Source organism: Mercurialis annua, linkage group LG7, assembly GCF_937616625.2.
Source record: "Mercurialis annua linkage group LG7, ddMerAnnu1.2, whole genome shotgun sequence".
NCBI classification, from domain to species: domain Eukaryota; kingdom Viridiplantae; phylum Streptophyta; class Magnoliopsida; order Malpighiales; family Euphorbiaceae; genus Mercurialis; species Mercurialis annua.
In genome coordinates this window covers 583,515-606,263 of record NC_065576.1, presented here as the reverse complement: position 1 = coordinate 606,263, position 22,749 = coordinate 583,515, and the positions used below count along the sequence as shown (strand labels likewise).

At 33.8% G+C, this 22,749-nt stretch overlaps 4 protein-coding genes across 4 annotated transcripts; 2 read left to right on the top strand and 2 right to left on the bottom strand.

Moving 5' to 3' along the window:
• Window positions 1–3,394: 3,394 nt before the first annotated feature.
• LOC126655882 (uncharacterized) lies at window positions 3,395–6,813 on the top strand. The gene is made up of 3 exons (XM_050350226.2): window positions 3,395–4,573; window positions 5,247–5,324; window positions 5,487–6,813. Exons 1-3 carry the CDS (start codon window positions 3,590–3,592, stop codon window positions 6,654–6,656), a joined length of 2,232 nt encoding a protein of 743 aa, XP_050206183.1. The 5' UTR covers window positions 3,395–3,589; the 3' UTR covers window positions 6,657–6,813.
• Window positions 6,814–7,630: 817 nt separating this feature from the next.
• Window positions 7,631–11,105, bottom strand: LOC126655406 (protein ULTRAPETALA 1-like). Its single transcript, XM_050349587.2, has 3 exons — window positions 10,457–11,105; window positions 9,073–9,397; window positions 7,631–8,040 (listed from the first exon to the last, which is right to left on the bottom strand). The coding sequence occupies exons 1-3, from the start codon at window positions 10,662–10,664 to the stop codon at window positions 7,866–7,868; spliced, it is 708 nt and encodes a 235-aa protein (XP_050205544.1). The 5' UTR covers window positions 10,665–11,105; the 3' UTR covers window positions 7,631–7,865.
• Window positions 11,106–15,946: 4,841 nt separating this feature from the next.
• On the top strand, window positions 15,947–19,589 carry LOC126655402 (beta-glucuronosyltransferase GlcAT14A-like). Its single transcript, XM_050349581.2, has 4 exons — window positions 15,947–17,515; window positions 18,476–18,551; window positions 18,661–18,776; window positions 18,935–19,589. The coding sequence occupies exons 1-4, from the start codon at window positions 16,906–16,908 to the stop codon at window positions 19,441–19,443; spliced, it is 1,311 nt and encodes a 436-aa protein (XP_050205538.1). The 5' UTR covers window positions 15,947–16,905; the 3' UTR covers window positions 19,444–19,589.
• LOC126655403 (uncharacterized) lies at window positions 19,588–22,656 on the bottom strand. Its single transcript, XM_050349582.2, has 4 exons — window positions 22,235–22,656; window positions 20,994–22,111; window positions 20,470–20,884; window positions 19,588–20,246 (listed from the first exon to the last, which is right to left on the bottom strand). Exons 2-4 carry the CDS (start codon window positions 21,015–21,017, stop codon window positions 19,729–19,731), a joined length of 957 nt encoding a protein of 318 aa, XP_050205539.1. The 5' UTR covers window positions 21,018–22,111; window positions 22,235–22,656; the 3' UTR covers window positions 19,588–19,728.
• Between the last annotated feature and the right edge of the window lie 93 nt (window positions 22,657–22,749).

Genomic DNA, 22,749 nt, shown 5'->3' with positions numbered 1-22,749 from the left:
AAATATAATTTAAAGCATGAGTTTATTCGCTAGATAATCACGTTGAATGTGAGTTGCGATTTGAAAAACTACTATCTATTTAATGTGTGAATACGGAAGATCTATGATGGTAAAGGATAATACATTTCTAAACACTAAACTATATTAATCTTACCAAAAAGAAAATTTAAGGACTTCAACAATATTGGAAATTTCTCCGGCTAACAAAGGCATAAACCCCTTATGATTATTACAATTGTACAGGTGGTTGCTTATTGGATACTCCTTCGAAGTTCTACTTGCAACATTAATTAAACACCATTCCTAATTAAGAGTTGAAACAGTATTGGTCCCATCTATGCTACTCCCTCCGTCCCGTTTAAGAAGGGACATATCCCATTTTTATTTGTCTCATCTAAGAAGGTCATATCGTTTTCTGTGCCAATTTATATTGAACTTCCACTTTTATCCCTTTAGTTATTTCAATATGTATTAAATGCAACTCAATTTACAATAAATCTATACTATTATTAGGAGAAATTACACTAATAAATAGGGATAGACATGACAAAATAAAATATTATCTTATTTTATTAATTTTTGTGTAAAACTCATTTGCCCCTTCTTAAACGAGACGGAGGGAGTATAATATTTCTTAACATAAGTCAACTATTATCGAGAAAAAGAAGTCAACTAGGTTGTCATTGGAGTTATACCTAGGCACGGGTGAAGATAATATTGTAAACATGAATGAGCAGCGATACGACACTGACATCCCCATCACTCATGGATTTATTCTAGGAATAACCTATTTCCAAATCCCTAAACTATATTTATTTTATCTATTTAATCCTTAAATTATTTTTTGTCCTTATTTAGTCCTTCAACTAAGCGAAAATGCATTTTTAAATCTCTGAATGATAAAAACGACGTTGTTTAGTTATTTTTAAAAATACAAATTGATACCCTAAACGGGGTCGTATTTGGCACTTAGGGACTGGAAGATGGTTTTTCGCTAAGTTAAAGGATCAGATAAAAACAAAAAATAGTTTAAAGACCATAAAAACAAAACAGGTATAGTTTATGGACTTGAAAATGAGTTTTTCCTTAATTCTATAACATATAACTTACCTAAATTACATTTTGCAATTAAAGACACCGGCGACGTTTTGAATGTAAAATGACACTATTTTACAAAAAAAAAAACATATGTGATCTTAATTGCAAAAAATTAGAAAATTCATATTAAATATGTCAAAATTAAAAGATTATGTTAAATACCAAAAACACGTGAAAGTTTGTAATTTTTGGCGCCTTTAAACTTAATATTTTCCGTATTCTTTTGAAGTTATTCCACAATATTTTAAATTATAAAAAAATTAATAACTTACATTTTAAATGACAACATTAAAATTTATATTAAAGTTAGAAAGCACCCTAAAAATAATAATTCATTCTATAATTTATTCAATTATAAAAATAAGTTTATTTTTTTAAAAAAAATTACATCCTATATTTTAATAAGAAAAAGTGATTACATTACACCTATATTTAATTCACGAGAAATTCTTAGGTAGACCCAATCTATCACGTCATCCATAGACAAAAACTATCATATTATAACACGTCATTAAAATATTGGCAATATCGTAATATTACCATTTAAAGGTGTAAATAAGTAACAACCAAAATTACGATAATGTCATTATTTTAATGACATGTTATAATTTAATTGGCTACTCTATGGATAACGTGGTAGACTGAGTCTACTTAAGAATTTTTATTAGTTCACTTAGTTTTAACAATGCTTATTTGACCGAATTTTTATAAAAATATCCATTTCCGAATAAATTCTTACTTAGGTTTGAATTTGTCTTTTTAGGATGATGGCGGCCGGCGGTGGTCAGTGGTGGCTGGCAGTTTTTGCCGATTGGGCGATGCTAGATGGACGAAGGTTTCTCTCGGTGATTGTCGATGGGCGGTGGCCAGTGGCATTAAGTGGACAACAATTTTTGCCGGAAACCGTCGCGTGTGGTGGTCGGTAAATGACAAATTTTCACCAGAGTCGTCAGTAGAGGAGAAGTGGCCGATAGTTTCCTTCGATAACCGTCGGCTGCTGGACGTAGACTATGGAAGTAGTGGTCAGACTTTAAAATTTAGGATTGGTTTGATTTAATTATTTTTCACAACCAGAGATTAATTTTTTTTTTTAAATCAATCAGTATCTTTGTAGTTATTTTCATATACTCCTTCCGTCCTATTCTATTTGAACAAAATTTTAAATTTATGTGTCTCATTCTATTTGAAATTTTTTATTTTTCACACTATTTTTTTTCTTTTACCTTCTCTAACTAATGCATTTTAAAAATATATTTTTAAAAAATTATGATATTTTTAATATAATATAAAAATATAAAAATAAAATTAGTAAAATTTCTTAAACAATATCCATCGGGATTTTTTTTAATTAGAATGGAAGAGAAAGATTCATAAATTTTTTTTTAATTAGAATGGAAGAGAAAGATTCATAAAAAAACAGAATGGAGGAGAGAGAGTATTGTTTTTATGATATTTTTAAAAAATCCTAGTAACTTTATCAAATGATGCCCAACAACAGCAAATTAACAAGGAAAAAGCTGAAAAATACTTGATTTTGTTAAAATAATTTCAAAAATACTTATGTTCGTTTTTATTTGCGAACAATACTTACAAAAGAAAATAAATTGCACCTAGCACTTGATTTAATAAAAACATTAAACCTAACACTTAAAATCTTATTTCTCTAAACCCTAAACCTTAAACCATACTAAACCCTAAACCCTAAACCCTAAACCATACTAAATCCTAAACCCTATATCATGAATCGTAAACCCTAAATCCTAAATTATGCTAAACCCTAGATCCTAAATCATGTTAAACCCTATATTCTAAATTTTAAACCCTAAATCTTAAATCATGCTAAATCCTAAATCATGCTAAACTCTAACCCTAAAATCATAAATCCTAAACCTCTAAAATTTTAAAATTTAAATTCTAAATCTTAAAAAAATGGAGTTAAATGTTGGATAAATAAAAAAATAGAGTTAAATGTTAGATGAAATAAAAAGGTTGGGTTAAGTGCTGTATGAAATTAAAAAAATGAAATTAAGTGATAGATGAAATAAAAATATGGAATCAAATGCTAGATGAAATAAAAAGGTGGAATGAAGTGTTGACAGAAAAAAAAATAAGATGCTCAAGTATTTTTGGAATTATTTTTTATAATCAAACCTTGAGTGTAATTTCGTTAATTAACAATAACAAATGGGCCTTTCTTCGGCGGGTTGGCCTCTTGTATAGTCGAAGCTAGACAGCCCACCACAAAACGACGCGTTTAAGCAAAATGTCTGTTATTCTTCTGTTTCGTTTTTATTCCGCCAATGCACCCCTTAAACCCTAGCGTCTTTCTAGGGTTTAACAAGCCACCATTTTTCCAATTCAGCACTCCCATTACTATAAAATCAATTTTCCTTCATTTCATTTCCCTTTTTTTCAGCTATGAAATTTAATTTCAGTCGCTGCAATTCAAACTTTGCCCTATTAAAAACCTGCAATCTTACTACCCCTAGAGATGGTAGGGTTTGTAAATGAACCCACCACCATTCTTGAAGAAGAACAACAAAATCAAGACTCTAAGCTTAAATCTTTGCGGGAATCAGGTGAATTCTTGGATCCTAAGTTCATTGATTTTTCTATTGATGATTCTTTTATCGATTTTGATTCTATAAGAGAGTTTTTTCAAGGTGCCCCTGACCTTGATCAAGTTTCTTTATTGGATAGGATTGAAATGGAGGGCTCTGATAAGAGTAGTGTTATGGAGATGGGAGTGGGTGATAAAGATTGTGGTTTGGAAAGAAACCCAGTTATAGATTGTTCTAATTTAGTTATTGAAGATCAATCTTGCGGGTTTGCGACGGTTAAGGACGAAAAACTGGGAAATTTAGGCTGTTTTATTGAAGAGGAGATGGGTAAGGTTAGTTTGGTTGGTGAGTGTAATACTGATTGTGGTGATGAGACTGTTGTCGAGAGAGAAATAGTGGGCGATGGAGTCGAGATTAGTAAGGGAAGTTTGGCTGCTGCTCCGAGTTTGGTTATTTCTGATCAGAGTGGTCACATGAGTGATATAGCGGGTAATGAGAAGAATATAGGCGATCTTAGTTTGGCGAAAGAGTCAAGTTCAGTGGATGTCATTGAGAGTGGTGTGAGTAATGAGGTAATGATCGATGAGGACGAAAGTGGAAGTGACTCGGAATCTGAAAGTGAAAGCAGTTCGTCATCGGCATCGTCTTCTGGTAGTGACGATGATGAGGATGAAGAGGAGGAGAAGGAAGAGGAAGTGAACAAGCAACTAAAGGGAGAGAGAGAAGAGGGTGAGGTCGAGGAAGGCGAGATAAGAGATTTGAATGGAGAGCAGGTGGATAGTAAGATTGACGAGGAAGAAGAGGAGGATGAAGATGATGTGGTTGAATGGAATGGAATTGAATTTGATGATATTGATGAGGAAGAGGATGCCGGTGTTTCCAAGGGCCCTATTAGATCACAAAATGAGCTTAAAGTAAGTTATCGCACCAAACATTTTTCCTTTTTCGTTTGGGTATAAGGATAAATTTCTGTTTAATCTATATGGTTTCTTACCTGATGTATTTGAGATAAGTCTAGAATATCTGCATACTTGTAGCTGTGACAATACATTGGGTTGATAGCTTTCAATGTGAGAGATATTTGAAATCACTTTGGCTGTGTTAGAGTATTACAAATGAAGATAATTGATCACTCCGTTGGAACCCCTTTTAGTTATCTGGGCTAGGTTTTACCTTAAAAGCAAATGTTTTCTATCGATTGTGTTTTTGTAAACCAGTTAAATCTTAAGCTGGAGCATTTTCTATTGGTCAAATATTTGTGAGTTCATTGATTAATTCCCAATATATCCAACAAGTGTTTTTCTTAAACTTCTCTTTGAGTATATTTTGGTATAGAGCTGTAATCTGGATATAATTCGTACCTAATGGATCATCGTTAGTGGTCCTTGCTTGTTTTACAAAATTACAATCGTTAGAGTACTTTTAATATCCCAATTTATTTTTGAAAATGCATTTCGGATACAATGGTATGTTTCTGCACTGTGCTTATGTATATCTGAACATTTAGAGAGAGATTAAATCATTGTGTTATGTGTATATCTGTTATTAGGCTTAATACTAACTTGATTACTGTACTAAAATATACAGTTTCTCCCTCCGGTTCCTCCTGTAGATGTTACATTGCAGCCGCATCATCACATGTTGCCTGTTGGGGTCATTTTGTCGGTAAGCCATACAAGCCCAAGTGTTTATTTAATTTAGATGCTTGTATTTTCTTACTGATTCGTACTTGTTTTTGGCTCTTCCTTTTTTTACCTTACATGCTGTAGGTTGATTTGTAAATTCATATGAATGTACCAGCTTGATAATGTTGTCAACAATTTTCAGATAATGAGTTCGCAAGTCATTGTAGAAGCTGTGGAAAAACACAACCCGCTTAATGAGGGTTCCATCCTTTGGATAACTGAACAGCGATGTCCACTGGGGCTTGTAGATGAGATATTTGGACCTGTTCAGAATCCATATTATATTGTAAGATACAATTCTGAAAGTGAGGTCCCTTCCGATATTGGTCAAGGAACTTCGGTTTCTTTTGTTCCTGAGTTTGCAAATCATGTGCTTAGTGAAAAGAATATTTACAAGAAAGGATACGATGCATCTGGTGAAAATGATGAGGAAGAGTCAGTTGAGGCTGAGTTCTCTGATGATGAAAAGGAGGCAGAGTACTTGAGAATGAAGAAAATGTCCAAGAGAGGTATGAATGACAAGACAGTTGGAAGCAAGAAAAACAGGAGATCAAAGGATAAGAATGGGAACGGCAATAGGAAAAAAATTGTACCAACAAGGGGTCAAGCATCGACGGGCAGGGATCAACCACCGCCTAATCAAAATCAGCATAATGCCTCTGCTGTAGCTTCAATGGGTAATTATCCATCTTCTAGTGCTAATAGCGGAGCTGGGTTTTTTCAACCATTCTCACCAGGCGCACCGAATGTTGGCGTTTTCCAACCTCCTCATGGAATTTGGAATAATGGATTGTCTTTACAGCAGCCACAGAATACATTTATTCCTGGTGGAGTTCCAGCTAATATGATGTCATGGCCTGCACAGAATCAACTTCAGCACCCTTGTCAGATGCCAATGACAAATGCTATGCCATTCCAGCAACAGTTTAATCCTAGTCAAGGGCCACTTCTGAACGGTGGGCAGCCGAATCTTTTCACTGGACTACCCTCGCCCTGGCCAGCAGGCATTGGTCAAAATTGCTTTAACCAAGCCCCGTTTGGCATGGGTTTACAGGTTCAACCGACTCAACCAACCATGAATGCGATGAACGTAGGACAGCAAGGGATGATGTCCAGCGGATTCGGTATGGCGCAGAACCACAACTTGCATTCACCCGCTGGCATTCCTGGAAATGTTCAAGCTCCCCAGCAATTTAATTCGGGTTCCTCTCCAGGTCGTGGAAGGAGACAATACCATCGAGGGGGTGGTGGTGGTCGTTTCACAGGTGGAAGAGGTCGTTTTTCAGGTGGGAGAGGTCATAATCCATCATAGTGATTCTTTGCTGTACCATATTGCGATGTCTTAGAATAGGCTGACTGGATCGTAGGCTTTTTAAATGTGGCCACTTAGTGTGTTATCTTTTGGTATTTGTACTTAAAGTATGTGCTTTGTATTTTGCCTGCTGATCTATGGAAATTTATTCGAAAAATCTACCCTATTCAATTAACCACCTACTCATGCCCCAACCCCATGTGCTTGTGACTTGTCTTCGTGACATCACAACTTTTCCATTTTATTCTTTTACTTTTATTTCTTTACATTTTTATTTTTATTTTAATGTTTTTTTAAAACTAAAATTATAGTTAAAATTTTAAAAAATGTTTTATTCTAAATTTAATATTATCTGTACCCGACATGCTTAGATGAAAATGATTAGCCATCAGCACCATATCCAACTTAAAGACTTCAAGGGATATTTTAGTACCTTGTGTCTATTGATTTTAATGTACAAAATCAAATAAGGTCAAATTCATGAGAAATACTTGTGTGAACCTAGTTCGCCATGTAAGATTATGAACCATCCATTAAAAGATCACTAATTAATGTTATATTTATTGATTGGTTATGATATTTAATTACGCCACGTGTCATGCATTTAATGGATGGTTCATAATCTTACATGGCGAACTAGGTTCACACAAGTATTTCTCCAAATACACCTTTAAATATCATAGCTCTAAACAAAACACCTTTAAAATAGACATTTGTTCAATAATATTGTCACCTCGGCTCCAATTCATATTGCTTAGTTCACGAGCCGAATTAATCAACATGTGGGTGTTTTGATTTGTCCAAAGCTATGAGCTTATTTTTAATTAATTTGAGTCATACTAAAGGGAGCAAAATGAACCTTTGTTGGTTTATTTGTGCTCCACAAAGATGAGTATATAGCTAAAAATAGATAACTTCGACAAACTTCATCTCCCAATATGGAATGTGATAAACAAAAAATATGCAGATAATAATAGACATTAACAAGCTAAATAATGAAGGGACAAGTTACAAATTTCAAAGTTCTGCAAACGCCAATGGGAACTAATGATGAACCCAAAGACTGCAAATCTTTTTAGTTTGACATCAGAAAATGCCGTTTTAGGCTTAATAGTTGGACATGAGGATGGAGAAGAGCACTAATGGCCATTAAAGGGTCACCATAAATAGAAAAGAAGAAAAGGATAATACTAAAGATAGACGGACTATTCATGCTTTTGCATTCCTTGTGAAGTCGGTACAAGTCTGGCAGCTGCAATCTGTGAAACGGCAGATTTCACACCCGAAGCATACGCAAGAAGTGCAACCCTTGCATGTAGGGGATCTACTGCATCCTCTATATACCCGTCTGCTTGCTCGTTCTTCATCATCATCACATTTTATTCTGAAATATCAAAAGAGCATCAATCTCCGGTATTCGCTGAACTCAAAAATGTAGGAAATCATCGCATTGTAGCTAATGTAGATAGAAAACATGCAGCCACTACAACTTGATGCAAACAATGGAATGAGAAATGAGAAATGAAGCCTGCGTAGGGTTCTAAAGGAATAGGAGCACATAATAAGACCGCCTTCATGTCCCGTTCTATTCTATGTGCATATTTGCACATACTTTGGCCAAATCTATTTTTCCTAGTCAAGTTCACAGCAAGAAGCATTTGTTTACTTCAAAATCCTCACATCTTCAATACATTAACAGCTACTTACCAAATATAAGGAAATAATTATTTTTATAGTATATAATATGCGACTAATGACAGTAATGATCCATTACTAATGTTCTTCACATGCTGGCAGTGGATTTTATTAAAACTTACTATACATATGTTTATAAAAGCCAGTCTAGATTCTGAGAGATATATTAATTGAAAAAGCCATCCTCTAGAGCATCCTTCTATACATACTTATATTCTTCTATTCAGCTAATTTTGAATTCTAGGCTTAATTCCTATTCCTGCTATAATTCATCATCCAAATCCAAATCGCAAAAACAATGAACTACGAGAAACCTACTTATTTAGTCAATACAATGTTCCACGAGAAAGAAAAAAAATGAGTAGCATGGCAATGAACAAAAAATGCAAATAAACAAAAATAAGTTGCAATTTTAGAATGACTGCATCACAGCCAATCACAAAGATTTAATTGAATATTTCAAATTTAAACACTCACAAAACCAGTATAAAATGCTTGCTGCAGTGACAAACTTAATGGATACTATGCAAGAACAACTTTCAAAAGACAGATTAGCTAGTGGTGCATCAGCCAACGAAAGTTGCTTCATTCTAACATTTGGCTCTAATTAAAAGCTTCATGAAGAAGGAAACTCAAGGAAAAACCTTACCGTTTCAGAAGTATAAACACATCATTAGAGCTTAAACTCATGTTAAGTAAAGCAAAATAAATTTTAACTAACTTGTCAAATTGCAGATCAGCACATTTCCAATTTGGATCAGCCAAAGCATCATGGTGAATTCGACACTCTTCTTTGGTTCGTAAGCGAAACCTCCGTTCCTTTTTACACTTACTGCAGCAAACAAACTCATCACGGTGAGAAACTTTTCCATTATTGGATCTGTGAGAGCCATTGCCACCTTTGGATGCTTCGTTATAGTACTTGAGCAATACTGTCTTTGACAATGCAACCTTGTCCCCGTTAACTATGACCCATACATTGTTCTTCCACTTTCTTGCTGTCTCTCTCCCAGAATGTTTCTCAAATGCAGCTGGAGTCAGCTTGTCTAGTCATCAAAATCACCAATCCATTACAAAAAATGGGGAGAGAATTGAAAAACATTTTAAAATAAAGCTTTTACATGTTTGATATAATAGAATGCAATAACTAAATATCATAAAGCATACTAATTTGCTAATATTTAGATGGAAGGAACTACATTTTTTTGAGGCAGAGTATGAAAGCTTTATATCCTATGAGAAAATTGCATGTGAATGAAGACCAACCACCTTATGCTAAAAGCTTACACAATCTTAGCAACAGAAATAATATATACATGCCTTAGCATGATCATCTTGACAATAAATATAGCACGTAGTTCAGCAAGAGGCCCAGAATAGCGGGTTTACAGAGATAGAGGGAGACAGTAACACTATATGAAGCCAAAAGTGCCCGGGCAAGTTAGGTATATAAGGGAGATTTCAGATGGAGAAACAAAGAAGAAAAGTGATATTTTACGTGGATCTTTAAAGCAATCTTCATGAGTTTAGATGCTAGAGAGGCAGGTCTTTTAGCCATACTGTTGCTCAGTTAAAATATAAAACAATGTGGAAGATAATAGAACCTGTGCTGTCAGAAGATGTATCCTATCCTCCCATGAAACTTCAAGCTATAAAAACTCATCTTCACGTACCAAGAATTATACACACAAAAAATGAGCATGAAAAACACATCTCAGCTTAAAAATCTCAGTGCATGCTGGTCCACATAGAATTCAACACTACAGTTTGACTCAAGCCAGCGAGTGTACTTCGTAGTTCTTTCCCACAGTAAAAAGCGTGAATATCTTTACATGATCGTAATGAAATAACAAAGTGAATGATAGAAGAAGGATTTTTTTGTTATAGATAGGCTAGACTAAGGCTAAGTTAGTACACCTAACAGGAAAAATCGAGCCCAAAATCTTGGTAAACCAAGACAATGACACTGCAATCTCAAACAACATTGGTAATGCAGTTTCCAAAGATTGGTTCGAACTGAACCAGATATTTCACAACTCAACAAAGGAACCAGAAGATTTCTGTGAGACAAAACAACATACACTACAAAGACAGGAAAAACAAACCTTCATTGCAGCCAGGAGTGCATTCACAGGTGATATCAAGATCACCATTAACAAAAACCCTAAGTCTACCAACAGCATCACCATATCTATGGCTAGTACACCCACACGTCACTTCAATATAATCCCCACCTCTATTCACACCACTCATCTCTCTCAACTCTTCATCGCTGAAGATTAATATCTCCTTCTCATCACCCCCATTAGCCATTTTTTTTCACTCCCCCTCTCTAAAAAAATGATCTTTGAGGCTAAAATCAGCCAAACCGATGAAAAAGATTGGATTTTGGTTGGTGGGTAGAGCAAAAAACGAAAGGAAAAGGTTAAAAAATGATAAAAATCGAGGCTTTGGTGGTAAGATATATAGAGATCTGGTGAAGAGAGAGAGATGGGTATTGGGGTTCGTGCGTTTTAGAGAGAGAAGTGGGTAGAGAGAGAAACAAATGGCGTGGGGTGTGAGTGTTGGAGATGGAGACGAGAGTTAAGAGCCCCTTGTTTATGTTGTTTGGTTGCTTTGCTCTAACTATATAATACTAGTTGCTGCATGACATGACACCAGATACTAAATTTAACCCATAAAAAAGGGATTTTAGTTTGGTTTAGTTCGGTTTGATTTGGTTCGGTTTACTTTTGTATTGGCTTATGAGAAAACTCCATCTCATATGAAGGAAGGAGATGAAGTATTATTGAGCATACACTAATGCTAATTATAAGTTACATCCACTTCATTCATTGTTTTCTTATTGTATAGTAGTATTAAATATCTTTGATTGTTTTGTTGGTAGGCTTTGCTCTATTTCCAGTGCCTTTTCCGGGTACACTTTGCTCGATCTTCGGACTCGGAGTCATTATCCCGACTAATTTAAATCAAACTAGATAGAATTCGTTGAAACGACGAAGGACTACTAAAGTTGGTTCATACCCATTATTCGAATCCCAAACCGAGTTGAAAAAAAAAAGGAAATCTTTAGGTTTGATTTCTTTATATAGTATCTTTTTGCTGCTTTCTATATTCAAATTTTACATTCTGTGTGTAGCTTATTTTTACAAGGCGACAGCTCCATTAGTTGGTGAAATGAAACCCTAATAGTTACAGTGATTGTAAAATGGTGAGTGAAAGACTCCAGAGAAAAAGTTGTGATTGTGTTTATAAGCAGCTGTAGCATGTGGCTCCTTTTTGTTTGATGGGGTAAAATTTAAAATAATCTTCCTTTTTGTAGGCATAGTGTTAGGTAGTGTAAGTTGCTGAAAAAGTCAAATGATTGGAAATAGATGTAATGTAAATGTATGTAATTACTCAAGTTTTAATAAACAAAAATAAATTAATTAGTCAAGTTTCCATTGATTTGTGAGTTTGTCCATATGAATAGTTAAATGTTTGATATAATTGATTTGAATAATTTTTTTTATAAGTAGATCTGTAAATCAGGCAGCGGGTGCTAGTATAAATGTTTGTTTCATATCATATCATCGGGTTTATTTTTTAATTTTTTAGATTCAATTTAATAAAATTTGGAAATTAAACAAAAACATTGTCAAAAGGACTCCTAGAAGAAAAGTTAATTAGTAAAGAGAAAGAAAAGGCAAGATTGTAAGTAATAAGATAGAGACAAGAATTATATGTTCCGTAGGCATTTTGGCATAAAGTCTTATAAATATGGCAAGTACAGTTTTTATGTGGTTTTACAACACTGATGCAATTCATAAGTCATATATATTAAATTAAACTTTTTTAATACATACCGTTCATTTTACAATTAACGGTATAGATAGTGAATACGACCTCTTAAATTCAAAATGATAAGCTTAGTCCATCTTTAAATTTATATTTTTTGGTTATTTTTCGATTACTGGTCCACTGATGCAATCAAAATTAATTTTTAAATTTATTGATATGAATTGTGTTTTGGTTCCATTTGTATAAAGGTATTTGCACAAACTAAACTACTATCAAAAATTTTCAGTCAATATGAAAAAAAAATAGAATTTATTTTTGTTTTTAAAATAATGGTAACTAGAAAAGAGTTAAAAATACTTATTCGATATATTTTAAAAGTTATAAATGAAATAAAGTTTACAATGCTATTATCAAAAACATGTAAACTCATTTTTTGTGTCCCCAAAAAGGCAATATTCAAATGATTAAAAAATATTCACATGCATATTTTTTACTATAAAATGGTTGGTAAGAATAGTTTATACTTAGCAGGTAGGAGGAGCAACAACAAATGACCAATTCTGAAGGAGACTTATTAAATCGATAAAAATTTCAATTTTTTTCAAAAAATTGATCTATGCTCAAAATTACTGCTTAAAAATCTCTGGTTTAATAAAAATAATTTATTACCGCTTCACCACAACCCCTCCTGGTGGTAAAAAGTTACTTTATAGGAATGGATCAAACAACATTGCAAGTGCCCTATGCAACAAGAAATTACATCCATGAATATATTAACTATAGTACATTTTGTGTACATCCACCAACATTCTACTAAAGTCGTAAATCAAATATGTTAAAGATGTATATCAAATTTTTACAAAAATGTCAAAAATCCCCCTCTCTAAATAATTTTTTTTTTTAAAGGAACTACATATAGATTTGTTAGAAACTAGTAGTAGTTAAACGAATATAAAATGTATGAATTTTGGGTTATGCAGAGAGTGATAGCAATCATTGTCACTTCAATTACTTAATAATCAAATGAGACTTTTTGATGCTTTTGGGATGTGAGTCAGAGGACCACTTGCTTTGAAACTTCATTACCAATCTAGACCCTCTACATATTTAATCTCAAATAATACCCTTAATTATCAGCATTCCATTAAGCAGCTAGTCATTTAGATTCGATCTCATACGTGTCTCACGACGTGTGTAACACACACTCATTTGCTGTCCAAAAAATGACCTATAAATTCAAAAACAAATTAAACACATGGATTAAATAAAGACAAAAAATTTGAAAAAGAACCAGTTATACAAAATTTGAAAGTATAGTAACTTAAAGATGAGTTTGGCCTATTTACATATATAATGCTATTGCTTGCGCCGTTAGCCTACTCTCACAACTCACATGTCAGTTGCATAGCCTCCAAAAATACTTCAACTTATACAGCTTTGCATGTCACCTCTTGTTTTTATGTGCTACCTTTCTTCACATTCAAATACAATTATTTTCCTCACCTTTTATATTTCCGGTACGTAGTTGTGCCGGCCGGAAACTTTCCGTTCTCCAAACGGTTATAGAGGATCGTTTTAAATTTCCAAAACTATTTAAGTATTGATAGCAAGGGTACGTGGTTATTTACAACCACACATAGACTATGTAAAATTTGCATGAATTCTAGTATGTAAGAGTACATTTTAAAGAAATTTATCATTAATAATAGTCCCAGATCTCTACCAATGTATCCATTAAAAAATAATAATGTCCATAAAATCAATACAAGCTGAAAAAAAAAATTCATAAAGAAAATGAAATCCACAAAAAAATGTAAAATCCATATTTATTAAATCGGTAGTTTTTTCTTTTGATAATTGGGGAAGAGGAACACTTGTTGCAAAAACTGACAATTTTAAAATTGTAGTCATAAATAAAAAGGTAAAAAATTTAAGTACTTTTTAACAATTAAATCTAAATAAAATAATGGATCATTATCATTTATAAACATAAATTCAAAATGCAATTCTAAGTTAGTTCTAAGTCCAAAATAATAAGAACATCGCGAAAATGATTTTTTGTATATTTTGTAATCAAAAAGTGGATAATAGATTCGACCCGATTTTAACTTGAAAGTTGAAACAAAGAATAATGAATGAAAATCTTATTGAAAGCAATTATTTTAAATTGTTATTACAAGTAAATAATGGGTTGATGTGGTGCAAAATGGTGCAGAAGATAGCAGAAGCTGGATGGCTTTGGCTTTGCACGATTGCCAATGTGTTTTGCGTATTGCAGACTCTAATCCCTCTCAAGGCATTTATCGGCTTTTGCACTCACAGGATGTGTAATTAGGTTGTGCAGTCCAGCAGCGGGAGCTCTTTTTCGTGGAATGATGAAGGTCTTGATCTCGAACCGAATCCTATTTCCTCCGACAGAACGGGCGGTTTACATCCATAACTTAAAAACATTTAACTATTAACACTTGAAATTCCGATAATCAATTGTCATCTATATAGAAAGAATAAAACGTGCAAAAATTGAATTTGAACCGTGAAATCGAAATGAATTAAAACTGTAAATATGGTTTTATTAGTTAAAGAATGAGATATGTTTCGGTTTTTGATTTTCAATTCAATTAAGATATTAACAAGATAACTAAAGAATAGAATGTTTTATTAGATATTTTAATCAATTGTCATCTACATATTTTTTAATATGAAATATGTATATATACCTTTTTATATTATAAAAAACAGAATTATATATGTTATTACATATATAGTAGTATATTATTTTATATAAATTTCTCTCTCTCTATAGAGTATATGTTTTCTAGTATTTTATTTGTCCCAAGCTCATATTTTATATTTTTTTAAATAAAACACCTTCATATTTAATACATATATTATAATATTTAATTATAAAAAATAAAGAAATACTTATTTATTTACGGAATATGAGTATTTTTATTTTTAAAAAAAAAACTTAATCAAGTTATAACATTTGAAAAATAATTTTTTAGCTTTTATTTCTTAGTTATAGCTAACAAATAAATTAATAAATTACTATAATAGATGAATGTGCTAATAGTTATAGAAAATTACTAGACAATAGATTCATTTGTTTAAAATAAATAAAATCTTAAAAAGATTAAACAAAAACTTTGATTTTTAACTTCTTTATACACAAGAAAATTACTGAACTAATTAATTTTATCACTAATAACTATTAAAGCAACTAATTGTCATTAGTATGAATATCAATACCTTTAATTGCTATGTATTATCCAACCAAATTGTACAATTGTACCGTCATCACTTGCAATGGGCCATTGCTGGTTTATGTAATGGAAAAGAATTGGAATGTCAAAACCAACTTTGGACTAAAAGTCCATTTTCTGAACCTCAAATAACAATATGAAGTCCAACTACTAAAAAGCAAGAAATGCACAAATTATTTATACTTTACATGTTTTTTTTTTTATGACGAAGACTCACTCTATTAAACCGAAACATAATATTATTATTAAATTTTGGAATATAGACCGCCAGCAAGTTTACATACCTAATAATTCCGGACAATAATGACCAATAGTCCAACCTCAACCACACCATATTAAGAAAGGGCGTAACCGGGGTTGAATCTGCGACTTTTGGTGCCAAGATGGTGTATTAAACGTGGGGGCATGTCAACATCGGTTTCTTTTGGATTTGCTGGAAATAATGATTTTGAAATTGATACAGTAAGCTACTAAATGAGGATGTTTGGTCTGAAATGCGTTGCACAACTCGTGAACTAACCACTGCAAAATCCCAATTCCCATGCTATTTTGGCTACACTTTGCATCCACGTGTGCACCAGAATCATACGGACATCTTATCGGCGGATCCCAACTTTTGCTCTTAGACTTACCGGGTCTCACGCATACTCCCCTGTTGTTTTATCTAAAACCCGCAGCCGACAGTTCAGCCTAATTTGGTTGGTAATTAGATCTTTTATTTTTTTAAATCCATTTTAATTTTTAAACTATTGACTCTATTAAATTTTAAAACCGAAATTTCAAAAATGCACCGGAACGCCTTCGGCGAACCTTTAATCTCTCAATTCTTGTCTTAATTTACTTATTTGTCATTTTTAATATTAAGTAAAGTATCTAAATTCAAAATTAATCCACCCAAAAGGAATAAAATGCTTCAATTCAACATTTTTAAACCTCTCGTTGGTAAAAAAAACTCCCACTTTTCCCTCTCATTTTCTCCTTATAATCAAATCAAGTAAGCATTTTTAGTTCAATTTTGTTTTCTCTTTTTATGTCTCTATATTTCCATTTTGAAGTGGTCTCTTGTTTTTGAAGCATCTAAGACTTACACTTTAAGCTTATCTTAATTTTCCATTTCTTTAATCTCCTTTTCAACCAGCTTTCAGATCTACTGCTTCTGTTTATACAGCAAACCCCACTTTTTATACTAATTCTAGGTTTCTAAAAGTTCCAAAAAAGAAGAAAAAATCAACTCATTTATTTGCTTTGATGCTCTTATTCATTGACAAAATTGAAGATCGAATCTTTCTGATTTGATTGAGGTGATTTCATTTCTTAATCTTGATTTTGATTAATTGGTATGTTTTAATTCATGCATTTTTGCTTCAAAGTCTTAGCTTGGATGTTATTCATATACCTAAAAAAGAGGCTTTGGTTCTGTTACAGAACATCTTTGCTACTGTTTGGTGCTTTTCCCTTCACTTGATTATTTTCTGGGGTTTTGAGCATTTTGCTCAGGGAATTTGATTTCCATGAAAAACCCTAGAAAAAATGGCAGCTTTCACTCAGGAAGGGTGTTTAGTGATAGAAAATGGTTCATTCCATTCTTAACAAGCTTGCTTGTGTTTTTAACTTTGTTGTTATCAACTAGTTTTAGGGTATTTACCTCCTCTTATGGTGAAGATCAATTGTCATTAGACATTAATTCTTTTTCAAGGTCAGAGGATTCGACCGGGTATTTTGTAGAATCAGAATTCAAAAAAAAATCCAATGCTTTTAGTGATTTGAAATTGGAAGCGCCTAGATTAGCTTATCTCATTTCGGGGACTAAGGGCGATAGTCGTAGAATGATGAGAACTTTGCAAGCAGTGTATCATCCGAGGAATCAGTATATTTTACATCTTGATCTTGAGGCGCCTCCTCGTGAAAGGTTGGAGTTGGGAATGTCTGTGAAGAATGATTCTACTTTCCTTGAAGTTGGGAATGTTCGTGTAATGGCACAGTCGAATTTGGTGACCTATAAGGGACCAACTATGATAGCATGTACACTTCAAGCAATTGCAATTATGTTGAGGGAGAGTGTCGAGTGGGACTGGTTTATCAACCTCAGTGCCTCGGATTATCCTCTTGTGACACAAGATGGTTAGTAATGATTCTGCATTATAGTTTTTGCTTTTCTGATTTGTTTATTGTTATTTTTGTCATGTGAGGAGGCTTTTATGATGTAATGACTGATGATGTTATCAATAGATTGTTGATGTGGTCATAAGGCTAGACAGCTTAGGCACTGTTATATGTTGGAGTCCATTCTTAGAGCTTAGTTTTTGTTATTAGATACATGGATATTCGAGAGCAAAAGAGTATATTTGCAGAGTCCAATCGAGCATGATACGGGATTTGGCAGCAATCTGTTGTTCATGAGCATTGCAGGAGAGACTTGATTGAAGAGTGGCTAAATGATGCTTGTTAGGAATTCTAAACTGTATAGTTTCATGAAATCCTATTGTATGACATCCAGGATTTGGTACATTATGGTTTGCAGATTACTAATGTTATGGGTACCTTCTAATTTAGGGAGAAGCCTCGTCATCAGTATATAACAGGAGCAGTCTAATGTTTATTGACTCTGGACATAATCTTTCTCATTTCCTTTTGATTCTCCTTAGAGTCTTCCGCAAAAAAGTGGCCATTAATCAAAAGTGAAATCCGAAAATGTTGTCAACTTGTTTAAACTCCTTACTGTAGTTCCAAAATGTAGCAAATCAAAATGCTTTCTTGAGATATAAAGATAAGGCTTTAACATTCAATAAATTGTTGAAAGATTTTTAAATTGATCATATCTGTCTGTCATCTGTTATAGGGTTGTGTTTGTGTCAATATGTTCAGGCTATTCACAGCTTATGTGGTCTAGATAAACTTGCAGAGAGAGTATTTTCAGAAGATCTCTTTCATATGTGTTTGCTTATCTTATAATAAGTTCTCATTAGCTTGTAAAATTTCATCTATGAAATTTAGAAAATCTTACTGTCTTCTGCCTATATCTGTGGTTCTTGCAGCTGTTGTTTGCAGGACTAGAATCTGATGTATGTTTTAGTTGTGCAGATATGCTTCACGTTTTCTCAAATTTGTCAAGAAGTCTAAATTTCATTGAACATATGCAGATTACTGGATGGAAGCTGTAAGTTAATAATAAGAAAACACAATATCATTTTCCTAGAAGATATTCCTCATTCATTTTATGATAGTCATTTGAAAATGGGCATGTTGCATCTGTCAATGTTCTGCAGGAATCAGAGGGCAAAACCAATTATTATTGATCCAGGCCTTTACTTATCAAAGAAATCCGACCTTGCTTTGACTTCTCAACGTAGATCGCTCCCCTCATCTTTCAAGTTGTTTACTGGTAGGCATATCTAGACCAACTTTAAAAGTTCATTGAGCGGACAGTAACCTTGTCGCCTTTGACCAATCTGCTTCACTTTTATGATAGACCATCTTGTTTTTGTGTCATTTTTGGTTCCATAATTAAAGTTTTGAATTCTTCTGCCTCCTGACATACAGGGTCAGCGTGGGTGATGCTAACCCGATCTTTTATAGAATACAGTATAATGGGATGGGATAATCTCCCACGAACTCTCCTGATGTACTATACAAATTTCATCTCCTCTCCTGAAGGATACTTTCATACACTTATTTGCAACACTGAAGAATTCAGAAATACAGCAATAAGCCATGATCTTCATTACATTGCTTGGGACACTCCTCCAAAGCAGCATCCCATCTCTTTAACCATGAAAGACTTTGACAAAATGGTTATGAGTAAGGCTCCATTTGCTCGAAAATTTGCTAGAGATGATCCAGTTTTAGACAAGATTGACAAAGAGCTTCTAGGCCGCACCATCCGGTTTTCACCTGGAGCATGGTGTATTGGCAGCTCGGATAATGGTTCTGATCCGTGCTCTGTGCGTGGAAATTACTCGGAATTCAGACCTGGCCCTGGTGCGGAGAGGTTGCAACAATTGTTTCAGACATTGTTATCTGAAGACAATTTAAGAAAGCAATGTTCATGATAAAGTTGAATTTTGATAAACTCAAAGTGTACATTGGTGTATCCATAGATTATACAGTAGAACTAGAGTGATTTTTTTTTTCCATTTGCCCTCCATTGTATCGATTGAAACATCAAAGTTTTTAAAGAAATTTTTTTGCTGAGATAGTTTCAAATTAGCAGTTTTATTGAATGATTCATTAGCAAATGTCAATGTTATATCTAGGTACATTGTCTTAGTTGCCAAGCAATTGCTAATGTTGGCTGAAAACTTGGCAACTTGATACATACAAGTAAATGTGTTTGATCAGTCTCTGGTAGCAGAAATAAGATTCATGTACTTTTCAACAATCATTTCAGGTGAAAAATCAGTGAAGTATCCCTTCTCTACGTCCAACCCTTCTTCGGCTGCTAGCATCTCGATCCGGCTATGAACTTTATCTGCTCCAATCTGGTTGGGCTCCAACAGCATACAAGCTATCTCAGTGGAATCCTCACCGTGAACCAGGCCTAATGTTTGTACCGTTGGGAGGCCGCCACCACGGGCACTAACCATCCTTGCAATACGGCGAGTCACAGAGACATCAGTTGATATTACAGGCACATTGTATAATGCCACCCATGGGCGTGCTCCAATCATCGATATGCCTCTGGCCGGAGACACTTGTTGTGGACCTTCATCAGGCTTTTCTGGGAGAATTTCAGACATGCTCCATCCAGCCCATTGACTTCCCAAGAAATTTGGTCTGTAGTAACCCAGCTCACGCCTAATGGTATCGAGAGGCTTGCAAGTAGGGTGTGCTGCTGCATAAAGAAATACCGGCACTGCAATTCACAAGAACTATATTTCATTCACATTGCACGGAAACAAAAACGCTGAAACAGAAAATGCTGCAACGGAAACTGGCGAAACAACATTTTTATGAAGTTTCGGAAGTTTAGAAGCGTTTTCAGAAACGAGATACTGAAACATAGGAATCAACAAGTTTCCGCGATCCCAATTCAGTACTTTTTAATAGGAAGCGTTGAGCTGTAGAAAAGGTCTAACCTTGAAATCTAGAGCCAATATCAGCTGCAACAGACTTAGCAAGCCAAGATGCTTCATCCAAGGTAGCTCGAGCCAGAGGGTGAAAAAGAATTTCATCCACAACACCAAGCCGAGGATAAGCACCGCAGTGGGACTCGAGGTTAATGGCTGCATAAGCTGCTCCAGCCATAGCCAAGACAGTTTGATGCAAAGGGCTATAAATGGGAGTTCCTGTAGTATCAAGAACAACATACGACACTAAAGTGTACCTTATCCTGTTATAGTGTCGGTCCTCAAATTTGGTGACTGTCACTGTCTCAGGATCAACACTGGCTGCTCTTTCAATTGAGTCCAGAGCTGTTCGGTTTCGCGATTCTGATATAAACAGCTTGCAACATAGCAGCATCGATTGGTTTCCAATTCTAGTCTTCTTCTTCTGTTTCAATCCAAGAATGACAAATTAAGAACTGGTTTTGGCATATTTTGTAACTTTATCAAAGAGCATCTAAAAGTCAATGAAAAAAGAAAGAGAGAAAGCAAATTACCTTGGAAGTTGAGTGAAAATCCATTGTCTGGTCTGGCTTGTGTGTTGAAGAGGGAGGAGTTAAGGGGTAATACAAGGCAGAAGCTACTGTATGAATGAATATATCTATTCATCTAAGTCTTATTAACATATGAAATGAGTCAGCACAGTACAACTCATATTTAAGACACAGTCCCTACTTGTGGACCCTCAAGATCCGTAATTATAGATAAGAGATTATTACTTTATTCAAACGGATGTTTCACATGCTACTGCACAATCATCATACTTTATTGCAGACACGTATGAAGAAGATAGTTTTTATATAAATAAAGGATCATACTCTAATTAATATTTAAAAAACATGAAGACTTTTACAATTTTCAGTTCTTGTAGTTTTGCTTTTGTTCAAACAGGTTGAAATATATTTTAATCTTACAGAAAAATATCGAACCAAACTGACTATCGATTTCGATTCCCGATTAGATGTTGAATAGATAAAATTGAGTGACGTTTTTGTTTGGTAGTTGTATGTTTTAATTTATTGTAATAGTGATATAACTATTAGATATTTGATACTTGTTTAAAATAAAAATACAGGATTGTCCCGTCCTTTGTGTAAGAAATAAGATGCTTAGATATTAGAAATAAAATACTAGGAATCAAGATAAGCTGTAGCTAGTTGACCTGATGGCATCCAAGACAAATGAGGTTAGTCTTTGTTTATCATTTACATGGTACAAGTTACCTACAAACGAAACCCGGATTATTATATAAAGGGATAAAACCGCAATACGAATTACACGAGATAATTATTAAAAGTTGAGGGGTTCAATCGCAATATGCATTAATCTTTATAGTATTTAGGCAATTTTTGGACGGCACACTAGTTGTGACATAATGAGATTGCCAGGGGTATGAAAAAAATCAAACAGATAAATTCAGTTTAGAAATAATAATTTTGAGTTCACTTTTGGTTGCGATCGAATTACAGATCCAATAAAATCGAAAAATAAACCATCAGTTGGCTCAATTCGGTTTGAAATATTTAGAATTCTTAATGCAGACATTGATGGCTCAACAAATGACTAAAATCAAAGACAAACGACAAGGTCCTTCAGAATTCTTGGCCGATTATATCTGTATGATACAAATATGTTAACACATATATAATGGGAAAACTGATGCTGATATGAAAACGACTAATTAGAGGTAGACAATCCAAAAAAGACAAATAATAATAAGTAATGATTTTGGACAAACCTTATCATCTCACCATCTTATATGTTGAACCCACCTCTTCATCTCATAAGAAGAAGCTGAAAAACATCCTTAAGTAAATAGAATGCAAACTTGAGACAGAAATGGAGCCACAAAGCCTGATAAAATAGTTGAATGTTCATGGATTGTTATAACTTATAAACACAAAGCAATCACTCAGAAATGATGCCAAAACTACACCTTCCTCTAATCAATATGAATTGGAATAAAAACAGCCGAGTACCTGTATTTAGATAATCCTACAAAAGTTCATTATGCCACTTAAACTTGGCACAAAATATCGAATAAAGCCAAACTCGTGGCTTTGGATAAAAAGAACCTCAAAGTAAGCATTTTGACTCATTTTACCCTTTCGGCTCCAATTGTTTTCTGCCACCACAACTGGGGGTAAAACAAGTCACAATGCTATTTTTTGAGGGTGTTTTTGTCCAATGCGACGAGTTTGGCCTTATTTGATCTTCTGTACCAAGGTTGAAAGGCAAAATGAACCTTTGATA